Source organism: Astatotilapia calliptera, chromosome 3 (assembly GCF_964374335.1).
Source record: "Astatotilapia calliptera chromosome 3, fAstCal68.1, whole genome shotgun sequence".
Classification (NCBI taxonomy): Eukaryota; Metazoa; Chordata; class Actinopteri; order Cichliformes; family Cichlidae; genus Astatotilapia; species Astatotilapia calliptera.
This window is the reverse complement of record NC_137424.1, coordinates 55,964,611-55,985,703: the sequence shown is the minus strand read 5'-3', so window position 1 is coordinate 55,985,703 and position 21,093 is coordinate 55,964,611. Positions and strand designations below refer to the sequence as shown.

At 41.3% G+C, this 21,093-nt stretch overlaps 3 protein-coding genes and 4 pseudogenes across 7 annotated transcripts; 2 read left to right on the top strand and 5 right to left on the bottom strand.

Moving 5' to 3' along the window:
• Nucleotides 1-6,223: 6,223 nt before the first annotated feature.
• On the bottom strand, nucleotides 6,224-6,758 carry LOC113018231 (histone H4-like). Its single transcript, XM_080295767.1, has 2 exons — nucleotides 6,712-6,758; nucleotides 6,224-6,543 (listed from the first exon to the last, which is right to left on the bottom strand). Exons 1-2 carry the CDS (start codon nucleotides 6,756-6,758, stop codon nucleotides 6,267-6,269), a joined length of 324 nt encoding a protein of 107 aa, XP_080151893.1. The 3' UTR covers nucleotides 6,224-6,266.
• A 793-nt stretch (nucleotides 6,759-7,551) lies between these two features.
• On the bottom strand, nucleotides 7,552-8,620 carry LOC145425511 (histone H2A-like; annotated as a pseudogene). The gene has a single exon (XR_013906222.1). The product of XR_013906222.1 is annotated as a histone H2A-like (transcript).
• On the bottom strand, nucleotides 8,615-11,249 carry LOC113018212 (phosphopantothenoylcysteine decarboxylase pseudogene; annotated as a pseudogene). The gene has a single exon (XR_013906220.1). The product of XR_013906220.1 is annotated as a phosphopantothenoylcysteine decarboxylase pseudogene (transcript).
• Nucleotides 11,250-11,394: 145 nt separating this feature from the next.
• LOC113018202 (acyltransferase PGAP2 pseudogene) lies at nucleotides 11,395-13,315 on the bottom strand (annotated as a pseudogene). Its single transcript, XR_013906213.1, has one exon. The product of XR_013906213.1 is annotated as an acyltransferase PGAP2 pseudogene (transcript).
• Nucleotides 13,316-17,016: 3,701 nt separating this feature from the next.
• LOC113018221 (histone H3) lies at nucleotides 17,017-18,354 on the bottom strand. Its single transcript, XM_080298618.1, has one exon. It carries the CDS (start codon nucleotides 18,316-18,318, stop codon nucleotides 17,908-17,910), a length of 411 nt encoding a protein of 136 aa, XP_080154744.1. The 5' UTR covers nucleotides 18,319-18,354; the 3' UTR covers nucleotides 17,017-17,907.
• Nucleotides 18,355-18,606: 252 nt separating this feature from the next.
• LOC113018208 (phosphopantothenoylcysteine decarboxylase pseudogene) lies at nucleotides 18,607-19,692 on the top strand (annotated as a pseudogene). Its single transcript, XR_013906217.1, has one exon. The product of XR_013906217.1 is annotated as a phosphopantothenoylcysteine decarboxylase pseudogene (transcript).
• On the top strand, nucleotides 19,313-19,692 carry LOC113018233 (histone H2A-like; the record flags this gene model as incomplete). Its single annotated transcript, XM_026161300.2, has 1 exon — nucleotides 19,313-19,692. A coding segment is annotated over one exon (330 nt), but the record flags the coding sequence as incomplete, so codon positions are not given.
• Nucleotides 19,693-21,093: the final 1,401 nt, after the last annotated feature.

Here is a 21,093-nt window from a genome sequence, read left to right as displayed (position 1 = left end):
ATGAAAGGGAAAAAAACCCAAAAAAATACTTGGACACTGCTAGCACGGGGAGCACAAAGAAACGCAAAGCAGGAGAGGAAGCATAGCTGAATATGTTTCCAAACCAACTTCATTCTAAGCCAAAGACTAGAAAATATGGTGAAGCATATCTTCCCTTTGGCTTTACCTGCACAAATGCCAAGGTAGGTCTCCCCTGCGTAATTGCTTTTCCCTTCGTCCGGAGCACGCGCTGGGCTCTTCAAATCACGGACAAACAGTAAGATAAGATAACCTTTATTAGTCCCACACGTGGGAAATTTGTTTTGTCACAGCAGGAAGTGGACAGTGCAAAAGTTATGACGCAAAAATTAGAATACAATAAGAATAAATACAGTACACAGCTGTACAGAATAGAATAAAATAATATACTATATACAGTAGAATAAAATAAAATAAATATATACAATAAGATAAAAATAGAATACGAATGCTATATACAACTGAGTAAAAATACAACGATGCCAGAAAAGATTATTGCACTTAGTGTTATTGCACATGTGTGGATGTGTGTGTTTGTTCAGTTAAAGTATCCCACATTCTTGATTTTTATTTCACAAACACTTGTTGTAATGACTAACTACTCCTGACATTTTGGAGATGTTAGCTCTTTATACAGTGAAGTTACAGCGGGATACAAATAACATCAGGCTGATCCTGCCACAATTTGTTCCCCGTTCAAATCACAGACTAACAGTATCCCACAGCTGTTTATGTTTTTGAACCCATTTTGCACAGAGAGGCATTTTTTGAAAAATGTATTGATAGCAATGTTGAATATTATTACACAGGGGAAAAACAACTACATGTAAAATAATCACACTGTGATGCCTCTGCCTTTCTAAATGGAGGGACAGTAACTGCGTGTGTATATGTAAGCTGTAAAACCTGAAGATAGTCAGAGTAACAGTATTTTGTCTCTATCTGCCATTCTGCAATTCATCTCATGTAAACAATAACGTGGCGCACAGCGTGACGTGAAAAAAGGCACATCCCTTTGATGTTGCATGATAAACTCTGTATTCATCGTCCATGCATAAACGGTTGGAGGATGCGTTTGTGCGTGTGTGTGCGTGGGGGGTGTTCTTAATGAATTTTGAAGCCTCCTCAGGTGAAGAAAATCTGTGCCTTGCTCCATTATGTTTTATTTCTAGAGTGGCAGGGTAGAGCAGGGAGTATTCCACTCCTCTTTCCCTCAACTCCAACTTGATTTGTTTAAAGGACACACGCCGGTCCATGGTTAGTCGGGAGTAATCCGAAAAAAAACATTATCTTCGCCCCACGCCATAGAATCTGGCCTTTCTCTCTGGCCACCCGAAGAATGCATTCTTAAGCACATAATTACTTCAGTAACTTGAGAGAGCTGATCTAGATACAATATTGATGTCGAGCTTGTAGTTTTGGGGTCCCATGTTGGCTGAGAGAGTCCTGTGCCTCTACCTAGTCCACAAATAGAAAAAAAAATCTCTGGTGTTTGTTCACTGAGTCCTGAAAAATCTGTGGAGGGTCTCGTAGGCTGACAGATGTTGAGGTTTCCTTTTACTATGAAAAATAAACTGAGACCTGCTTTACAGTTAGGGTTTCCAGAGAGGATCTGCACACTCTGATACAGACATGCTCTGTTGAATAAGGGGTGACACCTTGCAGTGTGGTCAGAGTCAAAGACCAGCCATCTGTGATAAATGTCTGCTAACAGAATAGTTCTGGTGACTAACTTTGCTTCTGCAGATTTGTTGTTTGTTTGTATTGTTTGCTGCCCTGATTGGGGAGTCTCTTCTAACTGAGCTGGTCACACACTAAACCAACACATCACATAATGATGGTGACTGTGAAGTTCACCATGCAAGAAACGACAGAGTTTATATGTTCATACACAAATTTGTAGTAACCAAATCAGTTTACAATTAAATGTTTTAATTTTTTCTAACAGAAAATAAATGCAATAAGTTAAAAAGCCATAAATATTTCTTTATTCCACTAATCTGATCAGACACGTTGGTGAAGAATTACAGAATTTCCCCATGTTGTTCTTTACGTGTGAAAACACTGCACTGAAACTGATGGGAAATACAAAAGGTTTCTTCAACCTGATAGTAAAGTGTCAGACACAACAGTGTCTATGAATTCTAACACTGAAATGACATCAGGAGCTCACAAAGCTTTTAAATTAGAGTAACACTTAAGGTCAGTGGATTAGATTGAGGAGAGGAAATAATTCCACTGATCTCTGTTAGTTTCTGATCTTTCTTCTTTTTAAACTTTTTGAAAGTAGATGGTGCAAACAAACTGTATCAGGCCTACCTCATAAGAATAAGAACATGTTACCTAATTATAGCCTTACTAGATCTCGTATTGTCCTTTTAAAGCCACACTTACAAACACAAAGTAAAAGAAGGTGAAGGAATTTATAAAAACAGAATTACAGATAAACTACTTACTGTTTTGGGCTCTTTGTCCTTCCCCTGGATGATAGGTTTGTGGTAGTGAAGCATGCATCTCTCTGGGGACTTTGTGTTTGAGTAAAAATTTGCCTGTTGTTCTTATGAACCCTGTGTCACATGTGTTTAGCTGGTTTCAGCTTCATGTTTGTTTTCTTTTTTGTCCCTGTCAAGTTTGTGCATCTTAGTCTCTGTCTCAGTGTTTGTTTCCTGTTTTATTTCTGTCTTATTTTGGCCCTTTGTGCATTTAAACCCTTAGTTGGGAATAAATGTGGACTTTCTGCTTCAGAAGATAAAGGTCAGTTTTGCGATTTATGAAGTTTGCCCTTTAATCTGGATTTTGGCTCAGCTTCCAGCTACACTGTGACATAACTATGGCAATGATGAGATACAGATCTCCAGTGAAGGTGTCACCATGATGAGCAAAGCAAGGCTTCATGAAAGATTTGAAGTGTTTGTGATTCAAAACAATCTGAAACCATCTCCACAGTGGCACCTGCTGGACAATTTGGCTATTGTCATCTCTTGATCATATTCTCTGAAATGGTGACACAGACAAGTTCTTCACATCCGCATCCGCAGAGAGAGAGCTTAAGCTACACGCTCTCCTACAAACAACGGCTCTTTTCAGAGCCACCTCACTCACTTGCACCAAGAGCTCGCTCCTTTACTGTTTTTATTAGTATTGTTTTTATAATATAAGTCTTATGCTCACACTTAAATCTTCATGCTGTTTCTATACCAGAAGTTACAGTTGGGATCAACGTGGAATTCACTGACTTTATTTTCAGAATTGCCTCATTCACTATGGTCAATGTGATTGGCTGTGCCTTTCAGGGAGCTGTTTACGTCTTGATGCATTCTCAGTCACCCAGGAAAGTAAATCTCCAGAAAGTTGATTCTGTTCATAGATGCAAAACAAACATGTAAACATATCCTGACATATTCATAGGGTTAATTTTTGAGACAAAATATCATGAGGTAGTCATGATTTTGCAAATATTCCACCTTGGAGTGCACTTTGCACAAATTGTTTTAATAATGGTGTAGTGGTGGAGTAATGGAGATACAAGAATCACAGGTGAAGTTGGATGATGACTTGGTGGTTCATGACTGTATTTGAAGCACATGTGTGACTGTATGTATGTGGAATGGCTCACTGTTATTCATCAGGTGACAGAGGCAGCTCTGCCATGTTGTAGCTCAGACAGAGGTGAAGAGGCGAGGTCACAGGTGACTGACTGATGATTTGGTGCTATAGATTAACTAGTATTTATTATCATGACAATTGTTAGGCTGCTCATGTAAATTGTTTCATTAGTGTATATTTGACAAAGAATCTGAATCGACATGTCTCACTTTTTATATGGCACGAATCCATGTGTTATTTTATCAGGTAGCAATATGTCCTAGTGCAGTCAGAGGGGAAGAGCCAGGGCCAAAGGTGAGGCACATCAAGCACACAATAATTTTAATCTGAGGATAAAACGCATGTACTGAGGCTGAAAGAAGCTTCAGTGCTCTCACAAGACTAAAAAGATGGCTAAGGTCAACAATGACTCAAATGAGATTAAACAATCCTGATGTATGCCATGTCCACCAGGAGAGACTGGACAGTATAGATGTAAAACAAATATGCCAGCAGTTTATCTCAGTTAATGAGAGGAGCAGGCATGTGTTTGGCTCCTTCACATAGTGGACATTGAGTTGTTGTGTGGGACACCAGTAGTCCATGTCTTTTGCTGTAACAGTAGTTCATGTTGAGAATAAAACATCCCAGCTCACTGATTTGATCGGGGCAATATTGTGCCTAAAATGTTGCATCGTTTTGCTGAGAGATCTTTTACTTTGTGGTAATCGTAGTTGGAAAAAAACCACCAGGTCAATAAGTGTTCCCTTAGTGCTAATGTATAAGAGATGTTGGTGCACTATAACTGAAGTAATGTTATTAAGTCCTTAAAGTTATATTCTTTTATTGTCATGACTGTATTTCAAGCTTCTTCTTTTTTTTTTTTTTTTTGGTATGATACCTGATTTATATGGAATATGACTGAAGCAAACAAAAGTCTAAAATACTTACTCAGTCATTTGTTTAATGGTAATTTAACATTAAGTAATTCACATATAAAACTATGAACTGTAATTTTAAATTGTTTAAACGCATGTAGAATAGCAAATGTAGGCAAGTGTATTTCTCCTTTTTTTTTTTTTATCAAGAAACAAAGACAAAAGCAGGGCAGGGTTCGGTGGTTGAATCATCCGTCCCCACCACTGCCAAAACACGCCCTTGTCAGGATCATCCCCCACCACCTGCAGCTGGCCGTCCACAACGACGAAGAGCTGAACAAGCTGCTTGGCTGAGTGACGATCGCTCAGGGTGGTGTGCTGCACAACATCCAGGCCAAGAAGAATGAGAAAGCTAAATAAAATCCAGCCACTTTCCTCAACCGACTAACAGCTCTTGTAAGAGCCACTCACCTCTGAGAGTACACTTGGTTAAAGTAATGAAACTAAATCTTTAATCCATAGGTGTCAAACTCATGTTCACACTAGAACTGAAGTGGGACAGCCCTGTTAGTCTATCAGTATGTGCAACACATTTAGTTGTTTTAGTACATGAATAAAAATCTGACTGACTTAAATTGTGAAGTTATTACCCAGACTTTTCTTTTTAAAAACTTGCTTTGAAACCAGAGATCTGTGTCGTAAGTGCATAAGATAAGATTAGATGACCTTTATTAGTCCCACAGGTGGGAAATTTATTTTGTTACAGCAAAAGTGCAAAGTTATGTAGCGGAAATTAGAAAACATTGGTATGCAATAGAATAAAATAGAATACAAATGCTATATACAACTGAGTAAGAAAATAGAAAAGTACAACTTTGTCAGAAAAAAAGAATTGCACATATAGCAGTCTTATTGCACTTGTGTGGATGTGTGTGTTTGATCAGCTGCAAGTCTTTGTTGTAGAGTCTGACAGCAGTGGGGAGGAAAGACCTGAGTAATCTCTCTGTCCCACATCGTGGGTGCTGCAGCCTGCCACTAAAGGAGCTGCTCAGTGCTGTCAGAGTTTATGCTGTCAGAAGCATAAACATTGTCTCTAACTTCTGAAGTTCAGTTTGTGGTCATGTCAGTTATTGTAACGTTGTGAAGAAAAGCACGCATTACAGCTGAATCTTATAGCAAAACGAAGAGTCAATATAATATTGTAGCGTCCCTCGACAGAAGACAGACGATCAGCGTTCCGGTTACCGGTGTTTATTCAGAATAGTAACACGGGCTACTGTGGGCCGTAGCCAACGCCAAAACAGGGGAAAAAAGTGCGCTCTACAGCAACAGCACAACCACCGACACTCTTCTCTCTTCCGCCAACCACACACACACACACACACACCTGCTCTCCTCCAGACTTTGTCATTGGTAGCTGATCTGATTGACAGGCTAACCGGCCTCTAGACTACTGCACATTCAAGGACACTCAGTAAATCACCATGCTGCGGGTGTGGTCCAACTATGCCATAAGTAATTTGCAATTCTCAACACAGAACACTGATAACACAACAGTCAACTAACTTGTAACCCAGTCCGTTACAATATGTAGGCAATGTCAGTCGGTAATCGTTCGTGAAGTTCTAACACACTACATCAGCAGTCGGTATGGAAATACTGGCAGGTATTTCACTAATATTTTCAAGACTTCAGAAAAAAAAATATAACACCATAACAGAACAGCTCTCAAAGTGAAGTGTGTGGCTCTTAAAAGAGCCGTTTGATGGATTAGGGCGAATGAGTTTAACCGCCGAAGCCGTACAGAGTGCGGCCCTGCCTCTTCAGAGCGTACACCACATCCATGGCGGTCACAGTCTTCCTCTTGGCGTGCTCAGTGTACGTGACGGCATCACGGATGACGTTCTCCAGGAACACCTTGAGCACACCGCGGGTCTCCTCGTAGATCAGACCGTAAATACGCTTCACTCCGCCACGGCGAGCCAGACGACGGATAGCGGGTTTGGTGATACCCTGGATGTTATCACGGAGAACTTTACGGTGACGCTTGGCGCCTCCTTTACTTTTTTTTTTTAAACACTTTATTTAAAGTATACAAAATTACATATAAAATGTACACACACATACAATTACATATACAAAACCGTGATCACACACCACTCACCAAAGAAAAAGTCAAACAAGGAGGAAAATCGAGCATCTGAGTCCACAAACCACTTTTAAAACTTACAATTTCAATACATTCCAGGGGAAAACTTTCCCAAGTTTCAGGTCCATTGTTCGTCTTCTCCGCAGATCTGTAATGATATGTTTACTCACAACATCACTACTTATCATCTTTTGTTCAAGTACTCCTTTGGCACGGGTTTTCCAAATATGTGTGTTTATTACACACATTACTAACCAAAAGAGTCTCCTTTTGTCGTCACACATTTTTTCTTTAAACAAACCATATTTAACTGCTTTAATATTAACATCCACATCATAGCCAATCTCTGTCATTTTCTGCCTGATCTCAGTTGTCCTATAACAATCCAATAGAAGATGTTCTAGGGTCTCATCTTTATCACAGTTGGTCATGGGACATTTCATGGTGGTAACGAAACAACTCCACTGTACCACCGCTCTCACAGGGAGGCGCCCGAGCGAGATGAACCATACCACGTCTCTCATGCTTTCGGATAATATTTTGTCTTGTATATTTTTAACTATTAATAGATTTTCATCTTGATTTGCATACTTATATTGAATTACACCTTCATTTTTGGTTTCATTAATTTTTTTATAGATATTACAGAGTTACACACCAAAGTTTATAACTAAACCAACTAATTTGCAACGTCAGAGGTCAGGGTTCAGCAACTTAATGGAATTCTTGAGAGCTTTAAGGTCGCATGATATGCTCTGAGAACACAATGGGATGAATAGCCGCCTTGAGACCAGGAGGCCCAGGTTCGAATCCTGCTCAAACCCACTACTGTCCTTAAAACAGGGGTTGACTAAGCGTAGATGTAAGTGACTTTGCAAAATGTCCCATATTTAGCAGCAGTGGTGCTGAACATGTTGCTAACAGCTCCACATTTTCCTCCCTCTGTACCTGGGTAGTTTCTGCAGCACCAAAGAAGTCCACCTGTCCCTCTCCTCACGTTGTTATGATTTCCTATTGTGTTTGACAAGGTTTGTGATCTTGCCACAGTGTCATGTACCACGTGTTGTCTGTTTCCATGAGCGTAGAAACTGCTTTAATTATCAAGCGAGTGAACCATGATGAGTGTCTACAGTTGTAGTTATGAAGCTAATAATTAGTGACATCCTATTTATTCTAAATTAGTAAGATGAGCAATGAGGTTGAACAAGGCACAAGCCTTAACCACTCAGCAGGAGAGACTGAGAGCTTTTTGCTTTAGTTTTAATTTGACTTTATATTAAGACCGTCTATTCTTGTCTTGTGAATAAAAGAAACACACTGCTTAAGCACTCATGATAGTATATTTTGAAGGTGGATTTCAGTCCCTGACTATGTAAGATGACATGAATGAACATACATTTCAAAATAAATCAAGATACATAATCTACATTTCCCAATACACAAAATGTTACAGACACAGTCACAGCAAGAAGGATGTTTGCTCAGAGAGAATTGTGTGGCTCTTAAAAGAGGCTTTGTTTTTTTGTGAAGCCGAGCGCTTTGCGTTTACTTGGCCTTGGCGGGCTTCTCGGTCTTCTTGGGCAGCAGCACAGCCTGGATGTTGGGCAGCACACCACCCTGAGCGATGGTGACTCCCCCCAGGAGCTTGTTGAGCTCCTCGTCATTGCGCACAGCCAGCTGCAAGTGACGTGGGATGATACGAGTCTTCTTGTTGTCGCGGGCTGCGTTGCCAGCCAGCTCCAGGATCTCAGCGGTCAGGTACTCGAGCACAGCTGCCAGGGGCGCCGGCTCCTACACGCTCGGCATAGTTGCCTTTATGCAGCAGTCTGTGGACACCACCCACGGGGAACTGAAGCCCGGCACGGGATGAGCGGGTCTTGGCCTTAGCTCTGGCTTTGCCTCCAGTCTTGCATATTTTATCATTTATTTTATATACACACACATATGAACAACCAAGCTTACATATACACACCATGGGCATGAATGTCATGGTAATTTTGGGCTTTTTATTATTTTAAAACTTTCCCAGAGTGGAATGATTGTTCACCATTCATCTTCAGTGACTTTAAAAAACAAAAATTCATTTTGGATTGTCTCTTATCCACACAGGGTCAAAATATAAATGCAGGCTCAAATATATACATGCACTTACTTACATTTTTTAATAATTGGTGCTGAAGGTTCTACAGTGTCTTAGGTCGACAAAGCCAAGGTCTAATAACTCGTCGTTAGCGACTGATTACAACTTTTAGTGACTGAGAGGTTGCCAACCAAGAAAGAAGCTCCTCCTCCAAAAGCAAACCCTTTAAGCTCGACTGAAATTTGCAGCTGTCCACATGTGAACAAGCCTTCTGGAAAAAAGTTTTATGGTCAAAGATGTGACAAAGATTGAGACAATAAAGAGGTATGTTTAGGAGGAGCACAGGTGAGGCTTTCAAATGGACAAACACTGTAGCAACTGTCAAGCATGGTGGTGGTAGCAGCATGCTCTGGGGCTGTTTTGCTTCCAGCAATACTGGCAGAATATTAAAGGAGGAGGACTACCTCCAAATTCGTCAACTTTTTCTCAAATCAAGAGCTGGACAGGACAACAATCCAAAAACTAAACCTGGTTTTGGAATAGATAAGGCAAGCTTCAGGAATCACCTTCCCCGACCCTAATGAAAATGTGTGGACTATGCTTAAAAGGAAAACAACCAGAGTTAGAAATTCTCATGCACCCAATTCTTGTTTTTTTAAGTCATTAAAGGCACATCCTGTATGTCTGATATGATTGATTATGCTCAATAATCGATCCTGGAAAAAGGACACTTCAAAGAACTAATTAAAACCCACAGAAAACCCCAAATTACAACGGCTTTCATGAATCTGATGGGAATACATGACTGAAATTTTAACTTGTTGCACTTTTGTCTCTTTCCCTTTGATAATGACAAAAATTTTAGTTCCTTTAGCAAATAAACAAAATGTATAATCACACATTTTACAGCTTGGAGTATAAATATGGCCTTTTTAACAGGTATATTATTAGATGTTCATTTAGGGTGGTACTTAGCAAACAGTAATGTGGCATGTCGCAGTTTTCATTATCCTTATATCTATATCTGAATACGTCAGCTAACATTAAACAAAAAGAATAAACAAAGGTAAATTCAGAGGAAAGCCTTTCCAGGAAAAACAAGTCGAGCACATCGTAAACAGGCTCAAACTGTCTGTTCAAGTCAGGAAAAAATGCATAATACAAAACGCACTTTCATGTCATCTCTGAGAGATGCAGCTGTTGCTACCTTATCTTTTATGTTACTTGGGATACCAAATAATGTGTTACTATCTAAACAAAATAAATATACAAAAAAACAACACAAAACTGTTTAAAATGTACCTCAAAAAACTGATGGTGACAGCTAAAAATTAACGTCTCACACTACCAACTTTTTTGTTTTTAACCTCTGGGCTGATCAGGCTCCAGAGGTGATATGATGGGAATTAATGTTGAAAAAGTCAATGCACGTCTTTGAAATGTAAAGCCGCTGTGCCCCAAGAGGTTTAACAATACCAAAAGAGGATTTAGAGAGATCTCAGTCATGATGTTCTGGACACACCCACACATTCTAAGAAGTGAATTTATGAAGTAAAACAGGTGAAAGCAAGTAAATGTGTTTACCATGAGTGTGTTGGACCGTGGCAGTTTGACAAATCCAACAACAAGGCATAGTGTTTCTTTTGCTTTGGCCTTTGCTTGGATGTACAATATGACGTTCATGCCTCCAAAGATGACTCATCTGGTTTCTGAAGATACTCTTTGACAAGACTGACAATTGTCGATACTTCTGCCATGGCACCTTTACCTTCATCTCCACACACTAGCTTTTTGGCAACGCAGGGGATTTCCACATATCCAAACTCTTTCAGTCTGGATACCTGCTGGGCTGTAATAGGATGCAGCCACATAGCTGTGTTCATTGCAGGGCAGAAGAGGACGACTGGTATCCCAGGCTCTTACCACACACGTCAGCAGATTATCACAAATACCACTAGCAATCTTTCCAAGACTGTTGGCATCAAGAGGGGCAATGACAAGTAGATCTGCACAACGCCTTAGCTCAATGTGTAGCACAGGGTCAGATCTCTGTTTCCACAGCTCCCATTCATCCTCGTCACTGTAGATTTTGACTGACACCTCAGCAGAATTATAAAAGTGCTTGGCATGCTCAGTAGTGACTACTCGTACATCCACCCCAGAGTTCAAGAAGCTGGGAGACCAAGAGGCAGTTTCAAGGCTGCAACACTCCCTGTCACTCCAACAAGGACATTAAATGTCCCGGAAGTTTTCAACAAATCAGTTTTTAAACTTGACATGTGGTCGTCTTGCTGCCTGTCAGCAAAAAGAGCAAAAAGAGTCTTGCTTTTTTTTTTTTCTTCTTTAAAGTCTGTGAGCCGCCAACCGGCGCGCAATGTTTCACGTCCTGTGTAACTAAAACGATTTCCTGTGTGCTCTCAGTAACGTGCTGCAGGATTGTTTAAGATACAAACACTGCAGGCCGGCAGCTCCGCCTCCGTCCTCTTCACATGCTCAGACCGTCTGAGCCTCTCTGATTTCTGTCAAAACATTTTGTTCTTTACTCAAAGGTTCATTTGTATTTCTTTACATTTCCAACACTTTCTCCTTCAGCGTTTATTCATCGGCCACTTTGGAAAAGCTTTTCTTGTTTTTAATAAACTAAACGTCTGGTGACGACGAGGATGAAGAACACCACCATGAAATCATCATCACCATCACATTTATTTAGTCTCTGATGGTTTTTATCTGTGTGGAAATAAAACCATTAAAACCCTGATCAGCTGTTTCTGTAAACAAGTGTGACATCATCAATACGCATCATTTCTGATGATTCAAAGACACAGGCACACTAGAGAAACAACAACAGAAGAAGAACTCTGGTCCACGTCTCCATCACGCCGTCCTGCTCCGAAGGTCAGGGTGTCGTTGGAATGATGTCATCAGACTCCTCTCTCTGCTCTTGAGTTCAGAAACGGCATTAACGCCCCGCCCCCTCCTGCTCAGTATCGTTTGTCCTCCGGCGGCGTGGCCACGGTCACCTCTTTGCTCCCGAAGTCCCAGAAGGCCGTCATGTGGAAGGCCATGTTGGAGAAGACCACCAGGTACTCGAAGGCGGCGAACAGGGAGTAGATTCCTGCTTCACAGTATTTGTTGTGGCGTCTGAAGAAGTAGGCGGCGATCACACAGCAGCTGATGTTGAACAGGAAGAGACGCAGCTTCCAGTGATATGATGTCACTTCCTCTGGTCTCACGTAGTGTCTCTTGATGACGCACCACAGCCAGCACGTAATGAGCATGTGCACCAGCGAGCTCCCTATGAACGTGATGAACCCGTACTTATGAACACTGTAGGTTTCCGTGGACGACACGTACGTGAGCATCACCAGGCCGGTGTTCTCGGCGAGGCTGCAGAGGAGCGCCAGCCCGCTCAGCAGCAGCTCCGGCAGCCTGTCGGCGAAGCGGCTGCGGTAGAAGCTGAAGTAGGCGAAGGCCACCAGGTACCGCGGCGCCGAGTGGAGCCCGATGCAGCCGCTCCAGATGTAGCGCTCGGGCGCACCGCTGATGGCGGAGCTGATGGACGGGAGGTAGTTGGACACCTTACAGTGCGTGTACGTCGCTTCCTCATAGTGGTACCAGAGGGAGATGAAGATACAGGCGATGAAGCCGGTCACCGGCAGCAGAAACGTCCCCACGGAGAAGCTTTTGAAAGGCAGCCGGATGAGGAGCCGGTCCCGGTCCAGGTTGCTGTACGGCCCCTGAAGCATCCTTCACGGCTCCCGAGGCTAGCTCCGATCAACTCAAAGCCTCGCTTATATTTCCGCAGATCGCGCGCAGCTTCGTCACGCACCAATCGCAGAGAGGCTTGCGGCAGCGCGCAACATCAATGCACTTTTCTCCAATGAGCAGCACACACCGAGGCGGGGCGATGCTCCACGTGGAGCCCGTCACCAATCACGAGCCGGAGCGGCACCGCGTCACAGCCAGTCACACACTTTAAGAGCAGCGAGTCTCCTCTGTTCGCTACATTTTATGCTCTTATCACAGGGAAAGGAACGTGAGGAAGAATGGCACGAACCAAGTAGTGTTTCTACAAGGCTTCGGGAAAATGAGTGGACGCATACAAGAGTAGGAAGCACGGGGGTTTGGGAGCCCCAGACTTAGAGATTGTTTTGCGAATTCCTTTTATAAAAATTACTCAAAGCGCAAGTTCTCGGGGTGCCCCGTGGGTTCGAGGGAAAGAGCAACTGTGGCAAAAGAAAAGAGGCAGGGCCAGAGCGGGTGTTCCATACCACAGACTTATGTTTGGTGACATATCAAGTCAATGGGAACATTATGGTTTAAATATTCTCCAAGATAATACGAAAAATATCTATAAAAAAATTAATGAAACCAAAAATAACGGTTTAATTCAATATAAGTATGCAAATCAAGATGAAAATCTATTAATAGTTAAAAATATACAAGACAAACTATTACCCGAAAGCATGAGAGACGTGGTATGGCTCATCTCGCTCGGGCGCCTCCCTGTGAGGGCGGTGGTACAATGGAGTTGCTTTGTTACCACCATGAAATGTCCTATGACAGACTGTGATGAAGATGTATGTGAATTAAATAAAATGTGGAACACTGCCCATTCAATAATATCGATAGGGGAAGACAGCTCTGACGGAGTGGGTATTTTCTTTAAAAAAGATACGGTGAATATAATCAAAAGAAGAGACATAATACCGGGACGAGTCCTCCTTGTTGATTGCTGTTATTACGGGCAAAGGTTGCGTATTATTAATGTTTATAATGCACCCGAACGAACGAAAAAGATACAATTACTGAAAAAATTGAAGTATTTATTAGAGATTGGTTTTAATATAATTTTGTGTGGAGATTTTAACATCGTTACTGAAGCAACTGACAGAATATCCAAGGTTGAATTTAGAGAACTGCGAGAAAGCAAATTGTTGGTTAAGGTTTGTAAGGAAGCAGCACTTCGTGATTTATACAGGCACTTGCATCCACATACCGTCCATTACACTAGATTCGATTCGTTTACTAAAACAAGGATTGATAGATTCTACATATCACATAATGTTCAAGGTCTGAAATATGACACTCTTTTAACAGACTTTTCTGATCATATGGTGGTTATGGCAACAGTGTCGTGTTGTCCCCATGAATTTTTGAACTATTGGAAATTGAATACATCCTTGTTAGCAGACGAGTTACTTAGGTTCGAAGTTAAATCTGAAATTAAGAAAATATTAGATCTTAAGATTTTTACTACCTCTTTCTCGGAACTTTGGGAGCTCCTTAAACGACGTATGTGTCAATTTTTTAAATTTAAAGCGAGAGAAATAAATCATGCAAAGAATGTAAAATATAATGAAGATGTGAGTAGATATATATATTTAAGAAATAAGAAGGAGAAGGAAGAGGAGGAGGAAAATCAAATGATGTCTCTTAAAGAGGACATTGATCGAGTCAATAGAGAAGTTTTATTTAATATGTTGCGACGTACTGACTTTCACGGGAACAGCGATTATATGATTCTTAATAATCAAAAGAAAAGTCGGAATGACTTTATTGTCTCAATTAAGGATAAACATGGAAAGTCAGTTTTTAAAGAAGAGGGGAAAAGACAAGTAATTAGAGACTATTGTTCGGAGATGTTTTCATCCATAGTTACAAACAGCGACGCTATTAACAATTTTTTGAGTGAGGTTGAACCATTAGATCCTGTCATTTATGAAACTTTGATTGGAAAAATTAAAAGAGAGGAAGTGGAGTCAGTAATTAACCAACTTAGTACCGATAAAACACCTGGTCTGGATGGACTCCCCTCTGAATTTTACAAAATTGTGAGTAAAGAACTGTCTGAATTGTTAACTCAGTATTTTAATGAAGGAATAGAAAGAGAAACAATAGGTAAATCGTTTTATGAGGGAGTTATGTGTTTATTATATAAGAAAGGTGAAAGAGAAGACATTAACAATTATAGGCAACTGACAATAATGAATGTAGATTATAAGATTTTTGCTAAAATAATTATGTCTAGACTAGAGGATGTATTAGATATTATCATTGAAAAAGAACAAACATGCGCAATTAAGGGACGATTGATGTGGGATAACTTAAGTATGTTAAGAGAAATTATTTATAATGGAAAGGATTCAGAACTCTGCATTTTAGGATTAGATCAAAGGAGGGCTTTTGATTCTGTTTCTCACTGCTATTTATGGAAAGTAATGAAAGCTTATAATTTTCCGGACCAATTTATTTCCATTATTCAATTGAGTTATAAAAAGTCCCTAGTGCGAGTTAAGGTAAATGGAAAGCTCTCATCCCCTTTTAGTGCTGAGTACGGGGTTAAACAAGGATGTCCTTTGAGTGCTGCGTTATATGTCCTTGCAATTAATCCCTTATTGAAAAGGATAAATGATGATAAACGGATCAAGGGATACGTCCTAGATAAATCCCTTAAAATCGCAGCTTTGGCATATGCAGATGATGTGTCGGTGATAATTAGAAATCAAAACGAACTGTCTTCAGTTATGGAGATACTACACCACTACGAACAGGCATCAGGTGCCAAGCTTAACCAAGAAAAAACTGAAGGGGTGTGGCTTGGACATCCGACCAGACAAACTAAAATGATGATCTCTCTTTGTAGGGAGATTAAAATTTTGGGTATATGGATTGATAATACTGACTCTAGTTTACTAAATTGGAATAAGAAAGAAAATGAAATTAAAATGGAAATTATGAAATGGGAGAACAAAGATACAAATTATAAAACGCGTATTAATATTGTAAAAACACACATAATTTCGAAACTTCTTTTCCTTGCCGCAATTTTTCCTCCTCCGAGAACAACTGTAATGAAAATAAGTAAGATGTGCATTAAATTTATCTGGGGATCCAATCGAGAAGTGACTAAGAGAAAATTTATGTACAAGACTAGGAAACACGGGGGTTTGGGAGCCCCAGACTTAGAGATTGTTTTGCGAATTCCTTTTATAAAAATTACTCAAAGCGCAATTTCTCGGGGTGCCCCGTGGGTTCGAGGGAAAGAGCAATTGTGGCAAAAGAAAAGAGGCAGGGCCAGAGCGGGCGTTCCATACCACAGACTTATGTTTGGTGATTTATTAAGTCAATGGGAACATTATGGTTTAAATATTCTCCAAGATAATACGAAAAATATCTACAAAAAAATTAATGGAATACAAAATGAAGGTGTAATTCAATATAAGTATGCAAATCAAGATGAAAATCTATTAATAGTTAAAAATATACAAGACAAACTATTACCCGAAAGCATGAGAGACGTGGTATGGCTCATCTCGCTCGGGCGCCTCCCTGTGAGGGCGGTGGTGAAGTGGAGTTGTTTTGTTACCACCATGAAATGTCCTATGACCGACTGTGATGAAGATGAGACCCTAGTCCCTGTGTGTTGGCCCTGCGACAGACTGGCGACCTGTCCAGGGTGTACCCCGCCTCTCGCCCTATGACAGCTGGGATAGGTTCCAGCGCCCCCCGCGACCCTGAAAAGGACAAGCGGAAGCGAATGGATGGATATTCTCCAAGATAATACGAAAAATATCTATAAAAAAATTAATGAAACCAAAAATGAAGGTGTAATTCAATATAAATATGCAAATCAAGATGAAAATCTTTTAATAGTTAAAAATATACAAGACAGGCTTGTTCCAGATAGGTGTACGTTTGCATGGGATTAATGAAGACGCCGTCAATTTTAGAAACTAATATTTAGTATTTACTGTCATATTCCCATATATCATTGTGATGTTGTTTATTCTATTACTCTTGTTCTCTTCTGCTTGCTTTCTTTTTTCTTTCTCAGCAGGTGATCCAGGTGATTGATATATGCATTTTTTATTTATTTCTTTTTTTTCTGCTCATTCTGTTGGTTTTTGTTTTTTGCCCTTCTCCCCCGTCCCTCTTCTCAGCTGTTTCTCTTTCCTTCTTTCTTTCTCCCCTTCTTTCCCCCAGTCAAGTCTGTCTCGTATTCAGCAAGTGAAAATAAAATAAACAATAAAAGGTGAATCAAATGGACCATTACGGCAAGGCTGGGATGGTCAATTTGGTAAAGTAAATCCGTTGGGCATCTTTCTTTGCCTTTAGACAACAATTCTGATGGCAAAAGAGCCAAACGGGACAGGCAAAAAAAAAAAATATATATATATATATATATATACAAGACAAATTATTATCCGAAAGCATGAGAGGCGTGGTATGGCTCATCTCGCTCGGGCGCCTCCCTGTGACGAATGGCGCTTCTATCCTGTTACCTATTTAATATTACCTTATTGTTAGGGCTGTTTTTGTTGTGCATCTGCACTTTATTGTTGTCAATGGGACAGTGTGAAATGTAATTTCAATTACTTTGTATGGCAAGTACATTTGAAGAAATTGACAAATAAAGTTTTCTTCTTCTTCTTCTTCTAAATTACTATTGAACAAATGACCAACTAAGAATTTCAGACTTTAGTTTACTTCAGCCATATTCCATATAAATCAGGTATCATACAAAAATAAAAAAAAAGCTTGAAATACAGTTATGACAATAAAATTATATGACTTTAAGGACTTAACAACATTACTTCAGTTATAGGACACTGTTTTGGTTCTTCTGTCACGTGACAATAGGACATAGATGACAAGAATAAAATGGGTAGCTGCTTCAGTGCTTCTGTCAATTCGTGAAGATCTTGATATGTCTCAAATGAATCCTATGAATAGGTCAGTACCATTAGGATGAAATTGTGTCACCAACATGTTAACGTTAGATAACATTTTAACAGCCTCTGCAAACTAATATTAACATGTTTGCCTTACTGTCATGTCTATAGTTTATAGTATTTTATAGCATATTTAAACAATAGGAGTCTACGCTGGAGCACTTTGTCTATCATATTGTCTAGTACAAAGAACTGAAATGTGATGAGCGTTGGAAAATAATATGTGAATAATTAAAGGAGGGAGCCATTTAGCATAACAATTCATGCTTACAAAACTACTTTCTTTTTTTTTTTTTACGGAAGTTAGTGAATTCCATGTTCATGCCGACTGTCGTTTCCAGAATAAAAAGAGCATGAAGATTGAAGTGTGAGTACGAGATACTACTGCTACTACTGGAGCGAGCTCTTGGTGTGAGTGAGGTGACTCGGAAAAGAGCAGTTGTTGGTAGGAGAGCGTGCAGCTTAAGCTCTCTCTCCGCGGATGCGGCGAGCCAGCTGGATGTCTTTGGGCATGATGGTGACCCTTTTGGCGTGGATGGCGCACAGGTTTGTGTCCTCGAAGAGTCCGACCAGGTAAGCCTCGCTGGCCTCCTGCAGAGCCATAACAACAGAGCTCTGGAAGCGCAGGTCGGTCTTGAAATCCTGAGCGATCTCGCGGACCAGGCGCTGGAAGGGCAACTTGCGGATCAGCAGCTCGGTGGATTTCTGGTAACGGCGGATCTCACGCAGAGCCACGGTACCAGGCCTATAACGGTGGGGCTTCTTGACGCCTCCGGTGGCCGGGGCGCTCTTACGAGCGGCCTTGGTAGCCAGCTGCTTCCTGGGGGCTTTGCCGCCAGTAGACTTGCGAGCGGTCTGCTTGGTTCGTGCCATTCTTCCTCACTATTCTTTTCTTGTGATACGAGCATAAAATGTAGCGAACAGAGGAGACTCGCTGCTCTTAAAGTGTGTGACTGGCTGTGACGCGGTGCCGCTCCGGCTCGTGATTGGTGACGGGCTCCACGTGGAGCATCGCCCCGTCTCGGTGTGTGCTGCTCATTGGAGAAAAGTGCATTGATGTTGCGCGCTGCCGCAAGCCTCTCTGCGATTGGTGCGTGACGAATCCGCCCGCGCTCTGCGGAAATATAAGCGAGGCTTTGAGCTGATCGGGCCACATTTTCTCTCAGTCTCGATACTACGAAGAAAAGAACCTGTCAAAATGAGTGGGCGCGGCAAGACTCTTTTTGCTGACAGGCAGCAAGACGACCACATGTCAAGTTTAAAAACTGATTTGTTGAAAACTTCCGGGACATTTAATGTCCTTGTTGGAGTGACAGGGAGTGTTGCAGCCTTGAAACTGCCTCTTTTGGTCTCCCAGCTTCTTGAACTCTCTGGGGTGGATGTACGAGTAGTCACTACAGAGCATGCCAAGCACTTCTATAATTCTGCTGAGGTGTCAGTCAAAATCTACAGTGACGAGGATGAATGGGAGCTGTGGAAACAGAGATCTGACCCTGTGCTACACATTGAGCTAAGGCGTTGGGCAGATCTACTTGTCATTGCCCCTCTTGATGCCAACAGTCTTGGAAAGATTGCTAGTGGTATTTGTGATAATCTGCTGACGTGTGTGGTAAGAGCCTGGGATACCAGTCGTCCTCTTCTCTTCTGCCCTGCAATGAACACAGCTATGTGGCTGCATCCTATTACAGCCCAGCAGGTATCCAGACTGAAAGAGTTTGGATATGTGGAAATCCCCTGCGTTGCCAAAAAGCTAGTGTGTGGAGATGAAGGTAAAGGTGCCATGGCAGAAGTATCGACAATTGTCAGTCTTGTCAAAGAGTATCTTCAGAAACCAGATGAGTCATCTTTGGAGGCATGAACGTCAGGCAGAGCTAAGGCCAAGACCCGCTCTTCCCGTGCCGGGCTTCAGTTCCCCGTGGGTCGTGTCCACAGACTGCTGCGCAAAGGCAACTATGCTGAGCGTGTGGGAGCCGGTGCCCCTGTTTACCTGGCAGCTGTGCTCAAGTACCTGACCGCTGAGATCCTGGAGCTGGCAGGCAACACAGCCCGCGACAAGAAGACTCGTATCATCCCACGTCACTTGCAGCTGGCTGTGTGCAACGACGAGGAGCTCAACAAGCTCCTGGGGGGAGTGCTGCCCAACATCCAGGCTGTGCTGCTGCCCAAGAAGACCGAAAAGCCCGCCAAGGCCAAGTAAACGCAAAGCGCTCGGCTTCACCAAAAACAAAGGCTCTTTTAAGAGCCACACACTTCTCTCTGAGCAAACATCCTTCTTGCTGGTATGGTGTTTGTAACAAGTTGTGTACTGGGAAATGTAGATTATGCATCTTGATTTACTTTGAAATGTACGTTCATTCATGTCATCTTACATAATCAGGGACTGAAATCCACTTTCAAAGAAAAACTACTTTCATTAACTCCAAAGCTCTGTGTGTTTAGTCTATTCTTTTGTGAATAAAACTAACTTTAGGTCTTGATATAAAACTAAAGCAAAAAGCTCTGCCTCCTGCGTTGTGGTTAGGGGTCGTGTTCAACCTCATTGCTCATCTTACTAATTAAGAGTAAATTGGATGTCACTAATTATTAGCTTCATAACTGACTGTGGACACTCATCATGGTTCACTCGCTTTATAATTAAAACAGTTTCTAAGCTCATGGAAACAGACAACACGCAGTTCATGATGTGGCAAGACCACAAACGCAACAGGAAATCATAACACCAAACAGGTGGAGAGGGACAGGTGGACTTGTTTGGTACAGAGGGAGGAAAATGTGCAGCTGTTTGCGACGTGTTCAGCACTGCTGCTGAATTTGGGACATTTTGCAAAGTCACTTACATCTACGCTTAGGTTTTTGTGTCTATTGTGAGTAGAATAAAACTATTACAATAGAGTTTGCTTGGATAATAGGGGGCAGCTGGTGATCAGAAGAACAGGAAATGATTCCTAAGTGTGGCTTTTGTTAGAATGTCTTTGTCAACCCCTGTTTTAAGGACAATAGTGGATTTGTGTTCTCAAAGCATTTCATGCGACCTTAAAGCTCCCAAGAATGACATTAAGTTGCTGACCTCTGACGTGCCAAATCAGTTGGTTCAGCTATAAACTTTGGTGTGTAACTGTATAGTGTGAAAAATGCATTGACAGTGAGGGTCTGCCTGTTATAAAGTGAGTGAAAGCTGCCTCAGCCAAGAACAAGAAGCCACAGTTACTAGTCTGGTTAGAGGACAGCCCCCCCAGACTGAACAATAGAATTAGTGGAAAACTGTTGTGGAGGGGGACACAGGGCAGCCCCGGACTCTTCTTCAGCTGGGATATCCAAAGAATCGGTGAGGTCAAGAAGTAAACCTCAAGACTATTTTGAAATAATTTAATTCCCCTCATCCTTCACGCTACAGAGCTCCATGGTAAAATAAATAGCAGTACGGGCTCAGCTTGGAGTAAAATGTGTCCTTGAAATCACACAGTATCAATTCAACTGGACTAGATTTAGTCAGGTAAGGTTGTAGATTAGAGCATTTCAAGTGGATTATATTAGCTAGGTATCATTAAAATATACAGTGTACTTCCAGTACAACAGCCAGTGTAGGCTTTTAAAAAATAGAACTCAGTATTTCATACGTGAATAATAACATGCATCTATGAATGTATT

Bases quoted from the DNA above. Each gene is read 5' to 3' on its own strand.
- LOC113018231 (XM_080295767.1), bottom strand. From the start codon at position 6,758: ATGGACCTGAAACTTGGGAAAGTTTTCCCCTGGAATGTATTGAAATT. The intron at 6,544-6,711 runs GTAAGTTTTAAA...AAAAAAAAAAAG, and splicing joins CCCTGGAATGTATTGAAATT to TAAAGGAGGCGCCAAGCGTC.
- LOC113018221 (XM_080298618.1), bottom strand. From the start codon at position 18,318: ATGGCACGAACCAAGCAGACCGCTCGCAAGTCTACTGGCGGCAAAGCC.